We start from the raw sequence: 18,661 nt of genomic DNA on the forward strand, positions 1-18,661 counted from the left end.
GGCACTAGACACAGGGTCTGCCACATAATAAACACGGATAAATGCTGGCCATTATCATTACTATTATTATTTTCCTTTCCTGATGGAGAGACTCGGGCTTCCCCTTTATTTCAGCCCCCACTTCAGAATCAAATGGAGAATCAAGAAAACAACAGGGGAGGTGTACACTGTGGTTCTCATGGTCTCTGAGCAGAGATGAGACTGTTCTACATCTCAACTCCCAAGTGGGTGCTGCCTTACTCCCTGGCCCTGTTCTCAGGCTGCGCCCTGGCTTCATCCAGCAAGCCTGCTTCTCTGGATCGCCTCTCTAATGAGGCTCACTCTCACTCACCGCACCTCAGAGCCGTGACTCTCAGGTTCTCATTGGCTGCTCTAGATCTCACAAACCAGGATCAGTACAAATGGTGCCTGGGAATCTGCATTTAAAAAGCAAATTCCACCCTGACATGTTGCTCAAACCTGTATTTCCAGCATTTGGGGAGGTTGAGGCAAGTGGATCTCTTGAGCCCAGAAGTCTGAGACCAGCCTGGGCAACATGGCAAAACCCCGTCTCTACAAATAATACAAAAATTAGCCGTGCATGATGGTGCGCCTATCGTTCTAGCTACTGGGGAGGCTGGCTGAGATGGGAGGATTGCTTGAACCCAGGAGTTCAAGGCTGCAGCGAGCTGTGACCCTGCCTCTGCACTCCAGCCTGGGCAACAGTGCAAGACCCCAACTAAATAAAATAAAATAAAGGCAACTCCCAGGTGATCGTGAAGGAGCCGTGTTTCTGTAAGCTAGCTGGAAAATCTTCAGGGGCTTCCTAGAGCCTGTCTGCTCAGGGCAGTGGGAGGTGCTGGGGCTGGGCTGGGCTGGGTAGTAGGACCACTGGGACGGAGTCATCAGTAGTTACCAGCATGAGGGTTTCTTTACAGTTGGTCCTAATAAGGACACACAAGCCACAGTCAGGAATCGGGGAACCCCACTCTCGCCTGATCCCTTTGCCTCCTGGGGCATCTGGTTACCCAGACCTTGGTGTTTGCAGCTCTCTGGAACAGAGGCTGAGCTTCCTGGTGATGTGGCTGTTGCCATGGCAGCAGCTTGACAGCAGTGCCCACCACTAGTTCATACTGCTCTGTCTTCTGGTCTACTAAGCACCAATTCCAATGCAACTCAGAGCGCCACATTCTGGCTTCTGATACCATGAGAGTCTCCATCTAGAAAGTCAGTTTGAAAGAGATGAGGGAGAAAAACTCATCAACTTGAGGGTCCCAAAGGAGAAAATAATCCAAAATTAGAGCAATAGTAGGAGGATATTAGAATCAAAACGTTGGCATCAAGTCATTCTTTATGCCAAGAACACAGATAAGCTGACTCCTGACTTACTGAAGGTTGGGAAAAGACAGCACATGGGGAAGGGCGCCCTCCTCAGGACGGCTTTTGCGTTGCTGGCTCCGTATCCTTACTCCCCTCCTGCGGTGCATTTCAGGGTGGGCTGCTCTCTTGACTGCTGGTTGCTGGGCCCGTGATTGTCGGAGGGAGCGACCTGGCAGCAAGTGTTAAAGATACACTGCCATCCAGCTGTCAGTCAAAACAGGAGAGTAGCCCGGAGAATTCAACGCATTTTTAAATGGGTAATCTTGGTAGGAAAGTGGGTCGCTTTTGGTCTGTTCTCAAGGATCTCCAGAGTCTGTTTCCTAAGAATAGAAAGTATTTAACATATCCCCAGATCCTTTGCTTAGATAGTTTAGTGCAGAAACTGAGACCAGGATCCAGCAGTTTTTCTCTGGAACACCCCCCTCTGGCGTTCCAGAAGGCAACGGGCAAATACCCAGAAGGCAACAGGCAGAGAGTGCAGGAAGGGAAACACCAACTAAACTCCGCTTTCCAAACTGCCCTCTCCACCTCCCCGTATCATAATGGTGCCCAAACCCAGTCACCCAGGCCTCTTCTGCCCTCTCCTGGTGTGTTCAGTCATTCTGTCTCTGCTTCATATTTCCACTTACCCCTCTTCCCAGCCCTGCACCAGCACTCTGCATTGCCTTAGCCACCCACTAATCCCCACAGGTCACAGGCAATAGCAATTTATATGAGGGGGTATTTTTTTTTTAGCACCTAATCCACTTTGAACAGAGATGAACTTCTTTATAGATATTCAGCTATTCATTCTTGCATTTGACCAAGATTTGGGCAGATGTAAAGTGAGTATGAGAAGCCTCGGCAATGCGGACTTCACAACTGCTTACGGGAGATGAGATGTGCACGCAAGGGACGGTACAAATGAGTGTGTGGGAGGAAACAGCAGGGGCAGTGCACGAAGCAGTGAGGAAGCCTGGAGGAGGAGAGTCCCCAGGAAATCAAGGAAGACCTCAAGGAGGAGGTGATGTTGGCACTGGGTGTTGATGGATGGGTAGGATTTTGACAGGCTGAGTTGTAGGGAGATGGCTTTTCAGTCAAAGGAAGAAATCTAGAGGAAACAAAAGATTTGAGAGACAGAGACACTCAGAATGGTTTGCGGGAGTGGCAAATCATGAAATGGAGCTGAGCGTCTGTCATCCATCATAACAGAGAAGGAGAGATCAGATGGAAACTAGATATTGAGAAGAGAGGGCGTTTCTGTTTTGCATAAGGACATTTTGATTTTATTAGGAAGATAAAGAGAGTTGGGGGATTTAGAATTGGAAAGTGGCATAATCAAAGCTGAACCTTTGGAGAAAATGGGGACTCAAGGGGGTGTCAGCGGGTGCAGAGGCCAGCGAAGTGGCTGTTGCATAATTCAGCCTGGAGAGAAATTGCAAGGCTTCCGCGGGGCTTTGAGCACACTCTAGATGGGGAATGAAGGGAAGAAGGGGTAAAGAAGGACGCAAGTGCTGTGCTCAGGTGACAAGAATGATAGAGGCACAGACAGAAATGTGAGGGACAGAAAGAGGAGGGGCTTGGGGGAAAGGATGTATTCAGTTCAGAATTCACTGCATTTAATGTGCCAGGGGAATGAACTGGAGTATGGGATTCCAGAGCTCCAGGAGTTTCTAAAACCACCTCCACTGTCTGCTTTTGAGATTTGCAGTTGTTCATGTAACAGGACAAGTTAGTAAGAAACATTGAGCCCTTCCACAAATATGGATGCTGCCATCTATTTCTCTGATCCCTGAAAAGAGAAGGCAACTTTGTGCTTCTAGAAGCCCACTGAGAGCAATTCTATGGGATTGTCCAAATTAAAAGGGATGCAGGGAAGTCCCCCGAAGAGGAGGAGCAACAAAGGGGTGGGGGGGCTGCTCAGGATGGAACCTGGGGTTGGTGGCCCCTTACCTGCAGTGTCCAAAAGGAATTGCTACTAGAAGCACCTACGTAGGTGGCACCAGGTCCCCAGGCTTGTAAAGACCCCAACATCTCAAGCTTGACTCCGGTGCTGGCCGGATAGCAAGGACAGAGCGTGCTGCTGTGTGGTTTGTGCAGAGAAGAGAGGGCCTGTGTGAGGCTGTGGGGCTGAGTGAAGGTTGGAAATCCTCTCACTTGGAAGAAGGGCGCACTTTTCTTCCAACAAAATCACTGTCTACTCCTAAGCTGTGTCCTGGAAGCTACCACTGCCAGGGGCCACCTTTGCAACATGGCACAAAGGGTCTGTAGAGGTCATAATGGCTTGCCACAGAGCAGAGCACACCCTGCCCCAGACCCCGAAAGAGGAAAACGTGACTCCCCTCCTCCAACTCCAACACTTGAATTCTTGTGTGACCCGCAAAGCCCAGGACTGATTTTCCTGCTACTCTGGCAAGTAGGAGCTTGGAGTCAGACTAATTTTATTTAGAGAGGAAGAAGTTTTAAAGTTTTGAAAGTACATTAAAAATAAAATAACATGCTATTTCTCCTGGCCAGAATTGTAGAGCAAAATCTGCCACTCTCTGTTTAGTATGCGGAGTGGCATAAATTTCTCTCATAGCTATGGGGCTGCAAACACCACCTAGTGTCACGTCCCTCATCCAGGCCTGAGCAGAAGGTCTTACTCCTGGTGGCCCCCTTGAACATGCACTTTGCTGGTCCCATCTCTGCTGCTGTCTCTGAGTGAAGAGGACTTCCCGGGACCCCCTGACAGGTGCAATGACCTGGGTTCACTGCACTTGTCTGTTTAATTGAGTTATTTTGTGAGGGCTGGAAGCTGCTGCACACACTGCATGTGTATTCATCGAGATTTCACTGCTGCCCAGTGATGAAAGTCACCCTCTGGGGCAGCAGGAGGCCGCAGGGAAGCAAATGTTCCGCAGCAGAGAGCTTGACAGAGAGAGCGCGCCAGATGGAGAGGCTGAGAGCAGGGCTGTGCGGTGGCCCAGGAGAGCTCCAAAGCTCCCCCAGGTGGCTTGCTGGTGTGTGAGGGCACGGAGGCCACCCTGCTCCCTGGAAAGATGCCCAGATGAGCAGGCCACCCCTCTGAGGCCGCCACCACTTAGCAAACTCCACATGTGGATAGGGACAGCACCAACCTATCTAAGGGGATATCTGGAGAGTGTTCTTAAAGCATAAAATAAAATAAAAATAAAACTTGCATTCTCTAATTACAAAAGTATGTAGCTTTATAGGAAATGTGGAAAATGTAGACCAGACAGAAGAAAATTTAGAAGTCACTTGAAAGGAAAACACTATGGCACATGGATTTGCATCTATGTACTATGTCGCCAGGTCACGGATGCCAATTTTTTCCAGCCTAAAAAGACATATTAATTATGAAAATTCATAAACATTCATACAAGTACAGAGAGTGATAGAGCAAACATTCAGAGTCTTGCCACTCAGGTTTCCATCTGCATGCCTTTTAAGTTTTTTAATTTTTTAGTTGGAAATAATCCCAATGTGCATTTCCTGGGGATAGGGATATTCTCTTATTAATATACTACCTTAGGACAGTGGCAGCTTCTTACACTGACACAGTGTTTTAATCTGCCATCCATATTCCAGTGTTGATGACCTAATAAAGTCCTTGCCTCCAATCTAGGGTGACATGTTGCATTTTGTTGTCATATCTCCTTTGCTTGATGTGGTTTGAATGTGTCCCCTGAAGTTCATGTGTTGGAAACTCAATCCCCAGTGCAAAAATGTTGGGAGGTAGAACCTAAATGAGAGGTTATCAGGCTATGGGAGCACAGTGAATGGGTTCATGGCCTCACTGGAGCAGGTTCATTATAAAAGGGGGAGTTGAGCCCTTTTTCTCTCACCCACGTGATGCCTTCCTCCACGGGATGACACAAGAAGGCCCTTCCCAGCTGCTGGCCTCTCAGTCTTGGACTTCTCGGCTTCCAGAACAGTCAGCAAACCACTTTCTGTTCATTATAAATTACTTAGTCTGTGGTATTCTGTTACAGCAGCACAAGATGGATTCAGAGACCTCCCTCAAAGCTAGAACATTCTCACTGCCTTTTTTGTTTTGTTTTCTAGGATGTTGACATTTTTGAAGAACACAGTCCTCTCTGCTTCTTTTAAAGAGAACACTCCTCACTTTGTAATTGGCAGATGTTCTCTTGTGTTTGGATTTCGGCTGTGCATTCTTGGCTGGATTACTGCATTGGTGACAGGTACCCGTCCCTCACTGGTAATGTTCATTTTAAACCCCGAACTGTGGTCTACTTTTTCCACTGTATGAGGATTATTCTATTCCTCCCTTGCAACCAATATACTTCTTGTCATCAAAATTTCCTCTTAGATTTAGTGTCTATTGATAATTCTTGCCTGATCCAACCTTTATCTGCAGGGGCAGGTGGGAGGAAGTAGACATCTAGGCAAAGAAACACATGTTGGAAGGCCCAGGGAGAGAACAGAAGCTGGTGTTTTGAGGGAGCCTAAAATGTTTTTGTCTGGCTGGATTTTCCAGAGCGAGAAGGGAAGAAGAAGGAGTGATTCAAGGGGTAAACAGGGACCCGATCACAATGGGTTTCACGGGAGAGCAGAAGCTTTGGTTTTATTCTAGGGAATGGGGAGTCACTTTGCAGTGAAGGACTCCCCAGAGGATTTGCTGAGGGGGCAGGCAAGAGGCAGTGAGAACAGTTAGGAGGCCTTGCCACTGTGCTGGCTGAAGACAGAGTTATTCATAAAGCGAGGGCAGAAACCTCAGCAATCAAGGAGGCCGTCGTCAGGCCAAGGTTGGCTGAGACCTTGACATGCAGATTTACAGTGCAGCCAGGAAACATCTCTTTTTCTGGGAAACCCTGAGCCTAACACTTCCTCTCTTGCCAATCTGGTGTTGCCATCAGCACTTCTGTTGCGTACACCGGTAGGACGTGTGTTGGGGGAGGTCGTGGTACTTAATTTGCTGATGATACAGAGCAACAATATAACCGGTGGTGTCTCCTTTCCCTGCCTCAGTACACCTATGAGCTTTCATCCTGCAGAGCATCAGAGGCCCTGGCGCAAGGCTCCAGCACCACTGTCCCACTCTGTGGGGACAGCAGTAGGTGTGCTCCAGGGGTGAAGGGGGTGGCCCTCAGAGCTGTCCTTGGGAGTGAAATGACAGGGCTGTGCCTTAGGAGAATGAGGTGGGCACTGGGCCCACTGGCGAATAGAGAAGGTCAGTTGTATCTGGGAGCTGGCGCTTCACTCATTCATCTGCTTAGTCAGCCAGTACATATTTATTGAGCTCCTAGTGTATGTCAGGCACTGCTGGAGGTGCTGGCATGAAGCAGTGCAGGAAACATCATGGGAGGAGAGGCGGGAAGTGGAGAGTGTGTGCTAGGACATGGTAAATGCAGGTAAGGAGAGGTACCAGGCACCTGTCCATCAGCCCCTTGTTCTGCTGTTCCTCCGCCTTCGTCTGCCCCCACCCACTGACTGCTGCTGCCTGATACTAGTATCTGGAGATGAATTGCTTAAGGCTTCCCACAATGTTCCCTTTATTCATGTTTGATCTGTAAAAGTTAGACCATACATCTCACCATGAGGTAAAACCTTTCAGTCCAGGGACCCCCAAGGCTTGGGATCTGATTTGGGGATCTACTTTTGGGATAGTCTAAATACAAGAGAGACTGGGCCTTCTGTAATGTGGTCCAGCCCTTCCGGACACAAAGGACCCCAGCAGGTGATGGCGGGAGAAAGTCCAACTTGGTAAGGAGACAAGTTGAGGTGGGAGTAAGGGAAAGCTACCCAGGTCCAAAGTGTCACATTGCCCTGCGATGGTGCCCCACACAGCTGCCATTATACCTGGGTTGTATCAGTGACTCTATTCACACACATATTTTTCAAACAGGTATTACACAGAAAACATATACAGTGAACTATGGAAAGCTAAAGATGAATAGGTAAGGAATGGAAGGAGAAGTCAGCCAACCGAGGGCCGGACACTGTCTTCCCAGGTCTACTACCCCGGGGCCACCCTGAGCCAAGCGCAGCCCACCCATGTGACCCACTCCAGCTTTAGCTCACCGTGTCATCCCAGAGCCCTCGGTCCTACAAAACCAGGGCGTTTCTCAGAGCTGTGACTCACCATTGCTGGCGATTTTGGAAATGCATTCATGACAGGCTTTCTCCAGACCTCCTGGCATTGTTCTTCCTCGCTCTTCAAGTTCTGAGGATCAGAAATAACTCATTAGAAAGGATGCTGGAAGGATTTACTCAGCACTAATAACCGACCCCCTCTGTGCATGTCAGTGGTGGCCTGAGTCAGCTTGGGGGTCTGGGTGCCAGTGTCGGTGCTGCTCTTCCTGCAGGTGTGGCCTTGTTAGTGGTTAGCGGGGCTGAGAAAAAGATCCTCAATTCCACAGATGAGGGAACCAAGCTCAGAGAGGTTAAGAGGCTTGCCCAGTGATACCAGCCAGGAAGACACGGACCTGGAGGGGGAAATGGTAAGAGCTCTCACTTGCTGAGCAATGACTGTAGCCAGGCATTGTATTAATTCTTTAAATAGGTCATCTCTGGGCCGGGTGTGGTGGCTCATGCCTGTAGCCTGTAATCCCAGGACTTTGGGAGGCCGAGGCGGGTAGATCACGAGGTCAAGAGATCGAGACCATCCTGGTCAACATGGTAAAACCCCGTCTCTACTAAAAATACAAAAAATTAGCTGGGCATGGTGGCGCGTGCCTGTAATCCCAGCTACTCAGGAGGCTGAGGCAGGAGAATTGCCTAAACCCAGGAGGTGGAGGTTGCAGTGAGCCAAGATCGCTCCATTGCACTCCAGCCTGGGTAACGAGCAAAACTCCATCTCACACACAAAAAAAAAAAAAAAAAAAAAAGGTCATCTCATATTTAATCCCACAACAATCCAATCTAGGAAGTGTTACTGACTCCGTTTTACAGATAGCATCTTAGATACCCAGAGAGCTTAAGATTCACCCTGAGATCAGAGCTGGCAACTGGCAGAGCCCAAACTTGATCCAGGTATGGACCCAGGTACACAGCAAGAGCCCTCACTTCCCAGTGTAGCTGCTGCACCCTCCCAGGGCCCAAACGGGAAGGGAGCCATGCGTTTGACCAGAGCAACCTGGGCCGAGACCCGAGCAGCCTGGAGCACCACCCCGGCTCCCCTGCAGATCTGCTGTGGTCTGAGCAAGCTTATTGACACTGTGAGAAAGGACGTTCCTTCCTTGGAAGAATAGCCTTACACATTTTAAATCCACCAAAAAACTCCAGCTCATCAAGAAAGCAAATTTTCCTGGCCAGTGAAATGAGGTAGCCCTGTAAAGACGTTAGGAGAGGAAGGGAGTTCCTAGGCTGGGCGTGCGGAGTTCTACCACTTCCCACCATTTCGTTGCTTGGGAGTGAGGCCTCCATGGGGGCTTATGGTGATCCTGGTAGGATCTGGGGCAGATATCCTTACTTCACACACAAAGTCTCTCCAGGGACCCGTTGTGAGTAGGCACAGAGTCATGTGAAAGCACGATGTAACAGGGTCCTCATTCCTCATACTGCGGGGATTTGCAAACCAGGGGACCGCCATATTTGAGCAGTGCTGCCTGCAGGCCCTCCTGGGTGAGCTAGAGGTTAGTGCAGGGGGAACAGGCCATGACAGGGAAGACTTGTGGTCCGAGGACAGAGGTGGTCATGATGACAAAAGGAGAGCTTGCTTTGGCCAGAGCTGTGGCTCACGGACGGCGAGTCACTCCAGCCCCAGCATGGGCCTCCAGGCAGGAGCCACGTGGCCCACAGCTTCTCTCTGCAGCTGATCCACAGCTAATGTACAGGCAGGGTGATTTAGCTGAGATCCAGGGTTTCTATTCCCCATCACTGTGGTTCTAGGACATGCCATGCTCAGAACCTGGCTTTGTGTCAGCAGGATCTTTATAGCAGGAGGCAGTATGACCAGAGTCAGTCCCCAACCAGAGGCATGTCACCAGCACCCTGCCAAGATCTTCCACATTGTTAGCTCATTTAATCTCTCCAGTTCTTTCAGGGACAGGTACGTCCCATCTTACAGAGAAAACCAAGATTCAGATCAATCTGTTTGCTCTAAGTCACCCAGCTAGTAAGTGGTAGAACTGGGGTTTGAAATGAGGCCTCCATGACTCTATCTGAAACCTGGACTTTGTGCCTTCAAAGCCCACAATCTCTCTACTTCACCCCAGAGCAAGAATAAACAAGAAACCTAGAAAGGAGAGGCTTCTCAAAGTGAGTCAGGGACTAAGCCAGGAGATCACGGTGCCATCCTGGTCAGATCTGTTATGCCTGGGTCTAATTAACTAGGCAAAGATTCTTATCCCCATTTTACAGATGAAGAAACTGAGGGTCAGAAAAGTGAAGAACTCACCCAGGATCACACAGCCAGATTGGGATCCGGGTGTCCTGAGATCTGCCAAACTTGAGGTGCCCACTCTCTGTTAACCAGAATCGACTGTGACAGTTTTGACTGCAGTGAGATAATGGGACCGAGTGGCAGGGCTGAGCACCCAAGATTTTCTGACCCCTCCTCCAATCCCTGGGAATCCCAAATGCAGTGCTTGGGATTCAAATATCTCTTCCCAGGCTCCATTTTCCCCCATAATGTCCTTGCAAAAACTACAGCTGTGGTGTCCTTACACACAGAAAGCACTGCAGCCCTGGGTAAACCACAGCCTCCTGCCCTTGACTCGGCATTCTACCCACCAAGGTGAAATTAGACAAGTTCTCTGGCCTAATGGGGTGTGCCAGGTGCACATCCTTCTGTTAAACAGCGAATAGGCCCCAAGCCATGGACAAATGGCTACTGTATGGATTACAGACTTCACACTGATGTCCACACTTCATGAGGTTGATGGCCACAGGGCGTCACAGAAGCTAAGCAACTTAAAATCCTGCCTGAAAAACAATCCTCCTGAACGCAATGATAAGCTCAGTTATCTAAAGGGGCCACAGCCCATCAAGCCTCCTAAAGGCCTGGAAGGTCAGTTCCTTTCCTCACTCTTAGGGAAAACAGAGGTGCGCTTCATGTCACAGGGAGGGTGTGTACTTTACATCTTCCAGCCACGAACCACAGCATTTTCCTCCTGCCTCACAGAAGGGACAGAACAGAGGGAGGAGAAATGTGAGCCATATCTTTACACTTCCATGGTGGAGTTGCCACTGTTATATAAACTTCCTTCGAAGTGTGCTGAATGGTTTCTGTCGATGCCTATAAACCAAGACACTCCAGTCTTCAAATCCACAGGAGCTTTGCAGAAACCATCTGTGTCACATCGTAACAACACATTTCTACCTTGGGCCATTCACTGGGGTGAGAGGCGCAAGCTTTAGTCTACGAATCCTGAAGAACAATGTTCTACCACAAAGAGTAATATGGGGCTGCATATACATTTTTTAAAATTCAAATGTTCTAAATTGGCTGATCCTTTTAGAGACTAACAGCAAATAAGGGTAGAAACATCAAATTTAAAAACGATATCTTTACTGATAATGTCAGACCAAATGAGGCGGGAGCCAATAGAATGCACCCACACAAGGCACAGGTATTAGATCCATTTTATAAATGAGGCGAGTCTTATTCCTTCAAGCTTGTTATTTTCATAAACTGGCAAGATGGATGAGAACTAAAAAAAGAAAGATATGTTATTAATTCTGTAACACCTTAAAGAATGTTCCCTAAGAGACAGGTAGCAGTGGCAGTAGAACTTAGCTTTGGCACCCAGCCAGAAAGGGAAGATGGAATTCCCAGCCACAGTCCCAAATGCCAGCCGACAAACTTTGCATATTGTGTTCAACTTCCCTTACAAGGAATAAAATGTTAAACACACACACACACACACACACACACACACATCATATCACCTTGTGCATGTAATAATGTCTGCAAATCTACAGAAACACAGAAGCCAGGCACGGTGGCTCATGCCTGTGATTCCAGCACTTTGGGAGGCTGAGGCAGGCAGATCATGAAGTCAGGAGTTCAAGACCAGTCTGACCAACATGGTGAAACCCCATCTCTACTAAAAATACAAAAATTACCCAGGTACAGTTGTGGGCACCTGTAATCCCAGCTACTCAGGAGGCTGAGACAGGATAATCACTTGAACCCGGGAGGCAGAGGCTATGAGCCAATATCATGCCACTGCACTCCAGCCTGGGCAACAGAGTGAGACTCCGTCTCAAAAAATATATATATATATATAGAAAACAATCAGAAGCATAAACACTAAACCACTGTGAATAATTGTTCCCTGTGAAGGCAGGTACAGGGATATGGGGCCACTGGGGCTGGGCTAGGGAGGAATGTGCTGGAAGCAGGTGTGGGATGTATTTGTTTTAAATAGAGATGGGGTGTCACCATGTTGGCCAGGCTGGTTTCGAACTCTCGACCTCAGGTGATCCACCCATCTCGGCCTCCCAAAGTGTTGGGATCGCATGCGTGAGCCACTGCGCCCCACCTCAAGGGATGTATTTTTATTTCCACTGATACCCAATTATTGCCTTGCCTTTTCCCCCATTAGCAGGTTTTACCATTATAATTTTAAACTTCTTTTTTAAAACCTCTTAAAATTCAAGAAGAGTTATTTGAAATGAGAAGTAGTTTGCTTTCCAAAAGTCCAGAGATTTTTAAAAAGTTGCATGTAGGGGATAGATAAGCAGAAAGGAGCAAGTCCACCAGGGAGCAAACAGAAAAAGGAGAGCGATTATGTGACGGTGGTAGGTAATCTTTTCTCTCTTTTGGAATATTTTCTTTATAAATTACAAAAGCAACTTCGCAGAAAAATTAGATCACAGAGAAAAGACAATCATTAGTCATTATAAACAACGCAGACTTCCAGCCCAACAACGGTTAGCATTTGGGGCTTTCAAGTATCTGCATATGCACACATGCATGTGTGCAGGTACACACATTCCACATGGTTGCAGTATTCAGGCGCATTAAGTGAACACTTCACATTTTGACAGAAGCATTCTGTTACCATTTGCTCTTCAGAACTCTCATTTTCGCAGCTGAATTATATTCTACAGAGTAGGCTACATCAAACTATATTTCTCTGTATCTTGTTTTGGGATATTTACTTTTCACTCATAACTAATCCTAAGAGACATTTCTGTCTGTGAAAAGTGCTTTGTTTCAGGCATCACATAGATCTCCTGGAATAGTTATTTACTTAAAAAGCATAAGCAATTTTTGGGGTTTGAGGTAAAATTGACTTCTAAAGGAGCTGTATCTATTTCCAGCGCCACCAGCAGTATGAGAGAGCCAGTTCCACCACACGGAACCACCACTGGGTGGCAGAAAGGCTAATGCATTTTTATTACTCTCATAGGCAAACGTGGAAATGAATTATTTTAATTTACGTTTTTGATTGCCAGTGATATTGCCAATTCTTTCTAGGCTTGTTTTCCAGTTGTATGTTCCCCTTTGTGATTTGGTTTTTACAACTCATGATATGGATTTATTTCAATTCAGATCAAGCCCACAAAGAAAGCTGCAAATTGAGAAAATAGCAGTGAATCTGCTTTTTGATTCACAGAACTCCCTGTGTGAATTTGCAGATTCAAATATGCTACAAAAGACCTATTCGCTATTATGGTGGGGACTTGAACAACTCACAAAACTCAATTACATGTTCCTTGGAGCCCTTTGAAGTGGTAGCTCTTCCAAGACAGGGTCCCTCAACAGCAGGAGATGTCCAAAAGAGCAAATACATAGTAATGATGGATTCATGTCAATGCAATCCATTTAATGGATTTCTATGCCTCCTAAGTACTAAGAAAATGGGCATTTTTTCTTATTTGATAGAGATTTCTTATTTGTTAGAAATCTGAAACAGGAAGAGATTAGGGTAACAGGCTGGGCAGTGTCTTCTCTCCAGTGTGATCAAGCAGTGACTTAGAAGTTCATGCTTGTGCATGCTGTGATAGGACGCTGTGTCTCACACCTAGAAGGCTAGTGAGAGTAGCCCCTGCTGCTTCCTCTCCTGGCAGCTGAGTAATAATAAAGGGTGCCATGAAACTAATCAATAATTGCCAAATGACATGCTCGACGCACTTCCAATTCTCAGTCCAACTGATACATCTCAGTGGTTCTCAACCACAGGTGATCTGACCCCCAAGGCACATTTGGCAATATGTGGAAACATTTTTAATAGTCATGGCTGGGGCAGGGCTGTGGATAAAGAGACCAGAGATGCTGCAAAACACCCTACAAGGAGCAGGGCAGTGTCCAAAAACAGAGTTATCTGCTCCAAAACGTCAATAGGACTAGGTCTGAGAAACCTTCTATGACTAATGTTCCCAGTTTTAGAGTTCAAATTTATAAAATTCTACTTTATTTTTAACCTCTGATTTGTGTCATGAATCAACAGTGAACACATATATGTGACTATGATTTTACTGATTGGCTTGGTAAATTATTCATTCCTAAATCAGCTGTGAGGAATAACTCACTGCTTGGTTTTGAATAACATTGAATATTTGACATTAACCATCCCCATACCTGTTCCTTCCAAGCAGATGTTAACTAGCATTGTTGAATATTTCCAACAAACATTTCGGGTGCTCAGGACACAGGCCTCTCTTATCTGCAGCTCTCTATGTAACCTGTGCTGTTTTCTCTCCTAGCTATGCCCGCATGCACGAATTCAGCCGAGGTTACTGCATTCCTACTGTGTCCCAGAGTCATTGCACAACCTCCCTAGGATGCCTTCATTGTTTGGCTCCTAGGAAATGGAAAATGCACTTCCTTTGAGCTCTACCACCCCTTTAAATTGACCAAGTCAAAGCCACTTGCTCAGAGCCCCAACAAGTAAAACGTGGAGGTGACGTCTGTGGTCCCCACTCGCTATCCTGCAGCCGCCAAGTTGTTTCTAACAGTCCCACAAACTTGCTTTCACCCTACGGTTCATTATTCCTTTACGATTATCCACTTCTTTCGAAAACCCTTTTCCCTTAGCCTCAATGAAGACTATTTTCTTTCCCTCCACACAATCAAGAAAAGCACTTCCACAATACAGTCATTTCTTTCCAGGAAGCATAAATCAGCACATCGGCATCTTCCTAGGAACGATTCCAAGAAACCCTCTGCTAGGACTCTCTCCAACGTCACAGGCCGCCCAGGGCTTCCGGACTCACCTGAGCTGCGCCCAGTGGGATCCAGAACCAGGCAGCACTCAGCCCCTCTGGGGACCCGGTGTCTAGGGCTGACTCTGTGGGGCTCCTCTTCATTTGGGGCTCCCAATCCCTGTCGCACGCTTTCTTTCTCCCTTTCTCTCCTGAAACGCAAGAGCAACTCGTGGCTTTTCCTCTAAGGGGCGGGTTCTCTCCATTTCCCACTCCCACGTGTGGGGAGAGCAGCCCCACTGCCGGCTCATACCCCTGCAGTGTTCCCGGGGCCCGCTGGGGGGCGGCAGAGCGACCCGGTAGCTGTGGAAAGATGGCCGACCCCTCGGAGTTAGGACTTCCCGCGGGAAACTTCATTTCAGTCCCTTAGACGCGAAACCTATGGATTTACTTCTGGTGCGAGTCCCTTCTCACCCCTTGCCCTCCCTGCGTGCTCGTGGCACATGAGGGAGAGTGGACCGAACAGCGGCTGCTTAGGAAAGTGGGTGAAAGTACTCAAAGTGCGCTGAGGATATGAGGTGCGCTATGGACTTGAGCACTGCCACGTAGAAAAGGGATTCAGTTGATTCTGGGTCATTCTAGACGCCAGCTCTGAGACAGGGTGAAGTTACAGGGAGGCCAAATTGTGCCCCATGTCATCAACTTTCTCCCAGTGGCCTTCTAGTCCTGAAGCAGGCTGCTGTGTGACGCTGTTGTGTGTTGGTAGCAAGCACCTAGCAGTAGAAGTTCTCAACTGCTGATTTATAAGAAGTGCCAGAGATTCTTTATTGAAATGCGGATTCCTGTACCACCTCCCAAAGATTCTGAATCTGTAGGTCCGGCCTGGGCCCAGGAATCTGCAGTTGAGACTCTGGTAAGCCTCCTGCAGGTGCTCCATGGACCACAGTTTGAGAAACTGGCGCCACACGACATTAAAGACATTCTCCAACCCTGACATTCAGATTTTTGTTGTCATTTTGGTGGAAAAGGCGAGTCTACTGAGGAGGGACTGGGGTGAGGCAAGAGCAGAGCCTATGATGCAAAATGTAAGGAGCTGCTCCCTCAGAGGCCACCCCTGCACTTGCAAGGCGCTGGGAGGGCACCTCCTTAAGCCTTGTGCCTCAGGCCACTCCCTCGGCTCACTCCAGGGCTGGCCCTGCCACTGTCCCAGTCCTGAATCCAAGCTGACCACTTCACACCACAGGACAGGGTGGGGCAGAGGAGGAAGGGGAGAGGGCGTACAGTTACCGTTACGAGCCACATAACAATGTTTCAGTCAATGATGGACCACATGGATGGTGGTTCCCTAAGATTGTAACGGAACTAAAAGCTTCCTATCACCTGGTGACGTCATAGTAGTTATAATGTTGTAGTGCAACACATTGTTCATGTGTTTGTGGTGATGTTGCTGTAATCAAACCTACTGCACTGCCAGTCAGGTAAAAGCATGGCACACACATTGTGTATAGTACATACTTTACAGTAATAAAAAACAATCAAGTCCCTACCTTATCTATTGATTATACTTTTTATCATTATTTTAGAGTGTACTCCTTCTACTTATGAACAAAAATGGTTAACTGTAAAAAGCCTCAGGTGTGCAGGCTAGGAACAATAGGCTGGACTTATGACAGTCTAATGCCTGATGATCTGAGGGTTGAACAGTTTCATGCCTAAACCTTCTCCCATCCTCACCCCCATGAATCTGGTCTCTGGTGCCAAAAAGGTTGGGGAGCACTGGGTATGTAGTAGGCTATGCCATGTGAGTTTGTGTGAGTACATTCTATGATGTTCATACAATGGCCAAATTGCCTAATGACACATTTCTCAGAACATATCCCCATTGTTCAGTGAAGCATGATGGTACTTGAATCTTATCTCACATTAAATGAGCAGAAGCAGAGTGACTATGAGCAGTGAGGTCAGAGCCTTAAGACTTCCCTGCTACCATGGTGGCGTCTGGGAGCACACAGCGATCAAGAGCCTGCCCTGGACCTGGCCAAAAAGGGACAGTAGACATTTCTGAGCACATTTTAGCCCAGACATCAAAACAAAGAAAATGTCAGGTTGTGGGGCAGTCTTCCTGGGAGTTCAGGAAGGGAGAAAATAATGGCAGGTCATTCAGGAGCTTTTCCACATGTCCCCAAAGATGCAGCAAAACATCAAAGAATATTTTTCTGCCAAACCAGACAACTGTATTTATGAGTGCAGAAATAGGAGATTTTTGTGGAAGAGGAAGTAGGAGTGTTTGGAACGTGATTATGAGACTCCAAAGCTAATGATAAATGATAGTCATAATAATCGCTGTGTCAGTTAGGAAAACAGGGAATTCGATATGGGGAATTAGTTACAAGAGCCATGGAAGAGGTGAAAAATCACACACGACGTAGGTGGAGTAACCCAGAGATTAACAATTGACAATGGAAGCAGCTGCCAACCCTAGAGATGTGAGCAGAAAACCACCACTGGAAATGCTGCCCAAAGCAAAGCAGGTGCGATTAATACCCCCACTTCAAAGATGAGTAGCACAAGGTCCAGAGAGATTAAAGGCACATGGCTACAAAGCAAACTCAGGCCATGTGAGAGTCCACTTGTGGCACCACTACACTATTCCCATATGAATAAAGGGCACATTGGAGGCGAGGAGAGTAGAATTGATTGAAAGTTGAATTCAGAGTATAAATTTTTAAATGCATGTTTTTAGTTGAGGTGGTTCTCCTCGTAAAAGTGAGTTTATTCATTCATTGAACGAATACTGCTGACTCCAAGCCAGATACTATGAGTAAAAAGATTACTTAATAAAATCAAACGTATCCCATAAGGAATTTTGATTTTGATGCAAAAGTAGTGAGTTAATGAGCATGTCCCTGAGTTTAATTACAAAGGCAACTGTGAGTTAATGAGGGTAGGCCTGACTTCTTGATGGAAGCTGTAGTAATGTTGATACTAAAGTTGCCCAAAGACCAGGTTGTGCACCCCACAAGGAGCAATCAGAAAGCCGAGGGACATTGATGAGTTCACTCTCGCTCTTCCCCAAGACTGCGCAAAAGGTTGTCTTTTTTCATCTTTGCTTGTGTGGTATTCCCCAACGAATTAGTTCTGTGTAACCATCCTCATTCTTTGAATGCTTTTTTGGAAGTTTTCCATTCTGATGTCACTCTTCTACTTGAGTCACCTTTTCTATATTTACCATCTCCTCATCCTGATGGCTTCCTAATTTGGGAGAAAACCTTCAGGGTTCCTCACTTTAACTTTTACCTGAGTCAAAAAGCATTTCAATAGAAGTTTTCATTTTCTTTTTGACTTTTCACAGTATTTTAATTTTCCTGAGGACAATTTAAGAAAAAGAGAAACAGAATGTGTGAGTCCTGAAAGTAGTTCATAGTCCAGAAGAAGAAGAATTAAACCACAGGCAACCCCTGACCACGCTGCAAGCTTGAGGCCATTATGCTGGGAAATAAGCTAGCCACAGAAAGGCAGATGTAAGACTCCACTCACATCAGACACATAGAACAGTCTACTCTCATAGAAACGGAAGTCGATGGGCGCTGGAGAAAGGGGATGGGTGCAGGGGTTGGAGGAAGGGGAGCATGGGGTGCTGGTGTTTAAGGGATGCGGCATTTAAGTTTTGCAAGATGAAAAAGATTGGTTGCACAACAATGTGAATATTCTTAACACTACTGAACTGGACATTTTTCAGTGGTTAAGATGGAGAGTTTTATGTTACCTGTATTTTAGCACAATTTAATCAGCAAAGAAATCCAGCATCTGAGAGGCTGGGGAGTCAAGCTCTAACATTCCAAGGGTCCTGCGGAACCTGGCAGGTGTCCAAGGTGCTCTGGAACAGAGGGACCCAGTCGTCTCTTTCAGGAACAGGCTGGACAAGGTGGCTCACACCTGTGACTGAGCACTTTGGGAGGCTGAGGCAGGATGATCGCCTGAGGCCAGGAGTTCGAGACCAGCTCAAGCAACGTAGTGAGGCTAAAAAATAAAATATTAGCTGGGCATGGGGTGGTGTGCCTGTAGTCCCAGCTACTTGAAATGTTCCCCTGTGGAAAGAAAAACCCTTCTGTAATTTTGTTTGAGATTGCACTAAAGTTTATACATAAATTTGGGGAGAATTGGCATTCTACTGTCATTATCAACTACAATTTTGAGTTGATTTTCTCTCCCCCTCTTTATTAGGTACTAAGCCAAGTCATCTATAAGTAATGATGATTTCTTT

At 47.0% G+C, this 18,661-nt stretch overlaps 1 protein-coding gene across 1 annotated transcript in view; it reads right to left on the minus strand.

Moving 5' to 3' along the window:
• The window catches only part of LOC103791411 (transmembrane protein 272), a 32,366-nt gene extending 17,737 nt beyond the window's left edge, over positions 1–14,629 (minus strand). The window contains 2 exon segments of the mRNA XM_054252913.2: positions 7,445–7,525; positions 14,470–14,629. Of these exon segments, the coding sequence (XP_054108888.2) occupies positions 7,445–7,525; positions 14,470–14,562 (174 nt within the window). The 5' untranslated portion in view covers positions 14,563–14,629.
• Between the last annotated feature and the right edge of the window lie 4,032 nt (positions 14,630–18,661).

This window comes from Callithrix jacchus, chromosome 1 (assembly GCF_049354715.1).
Source record: "Callithrix jacchus isolate 240 chromosome 1, calJac240_pri, whole genome shotgun sequence".
NCBI lineage: Eukaryota > Metazoa > Chordata > Mammalia > Primates > Cebidae > Callithrix > Callithrix jacchus.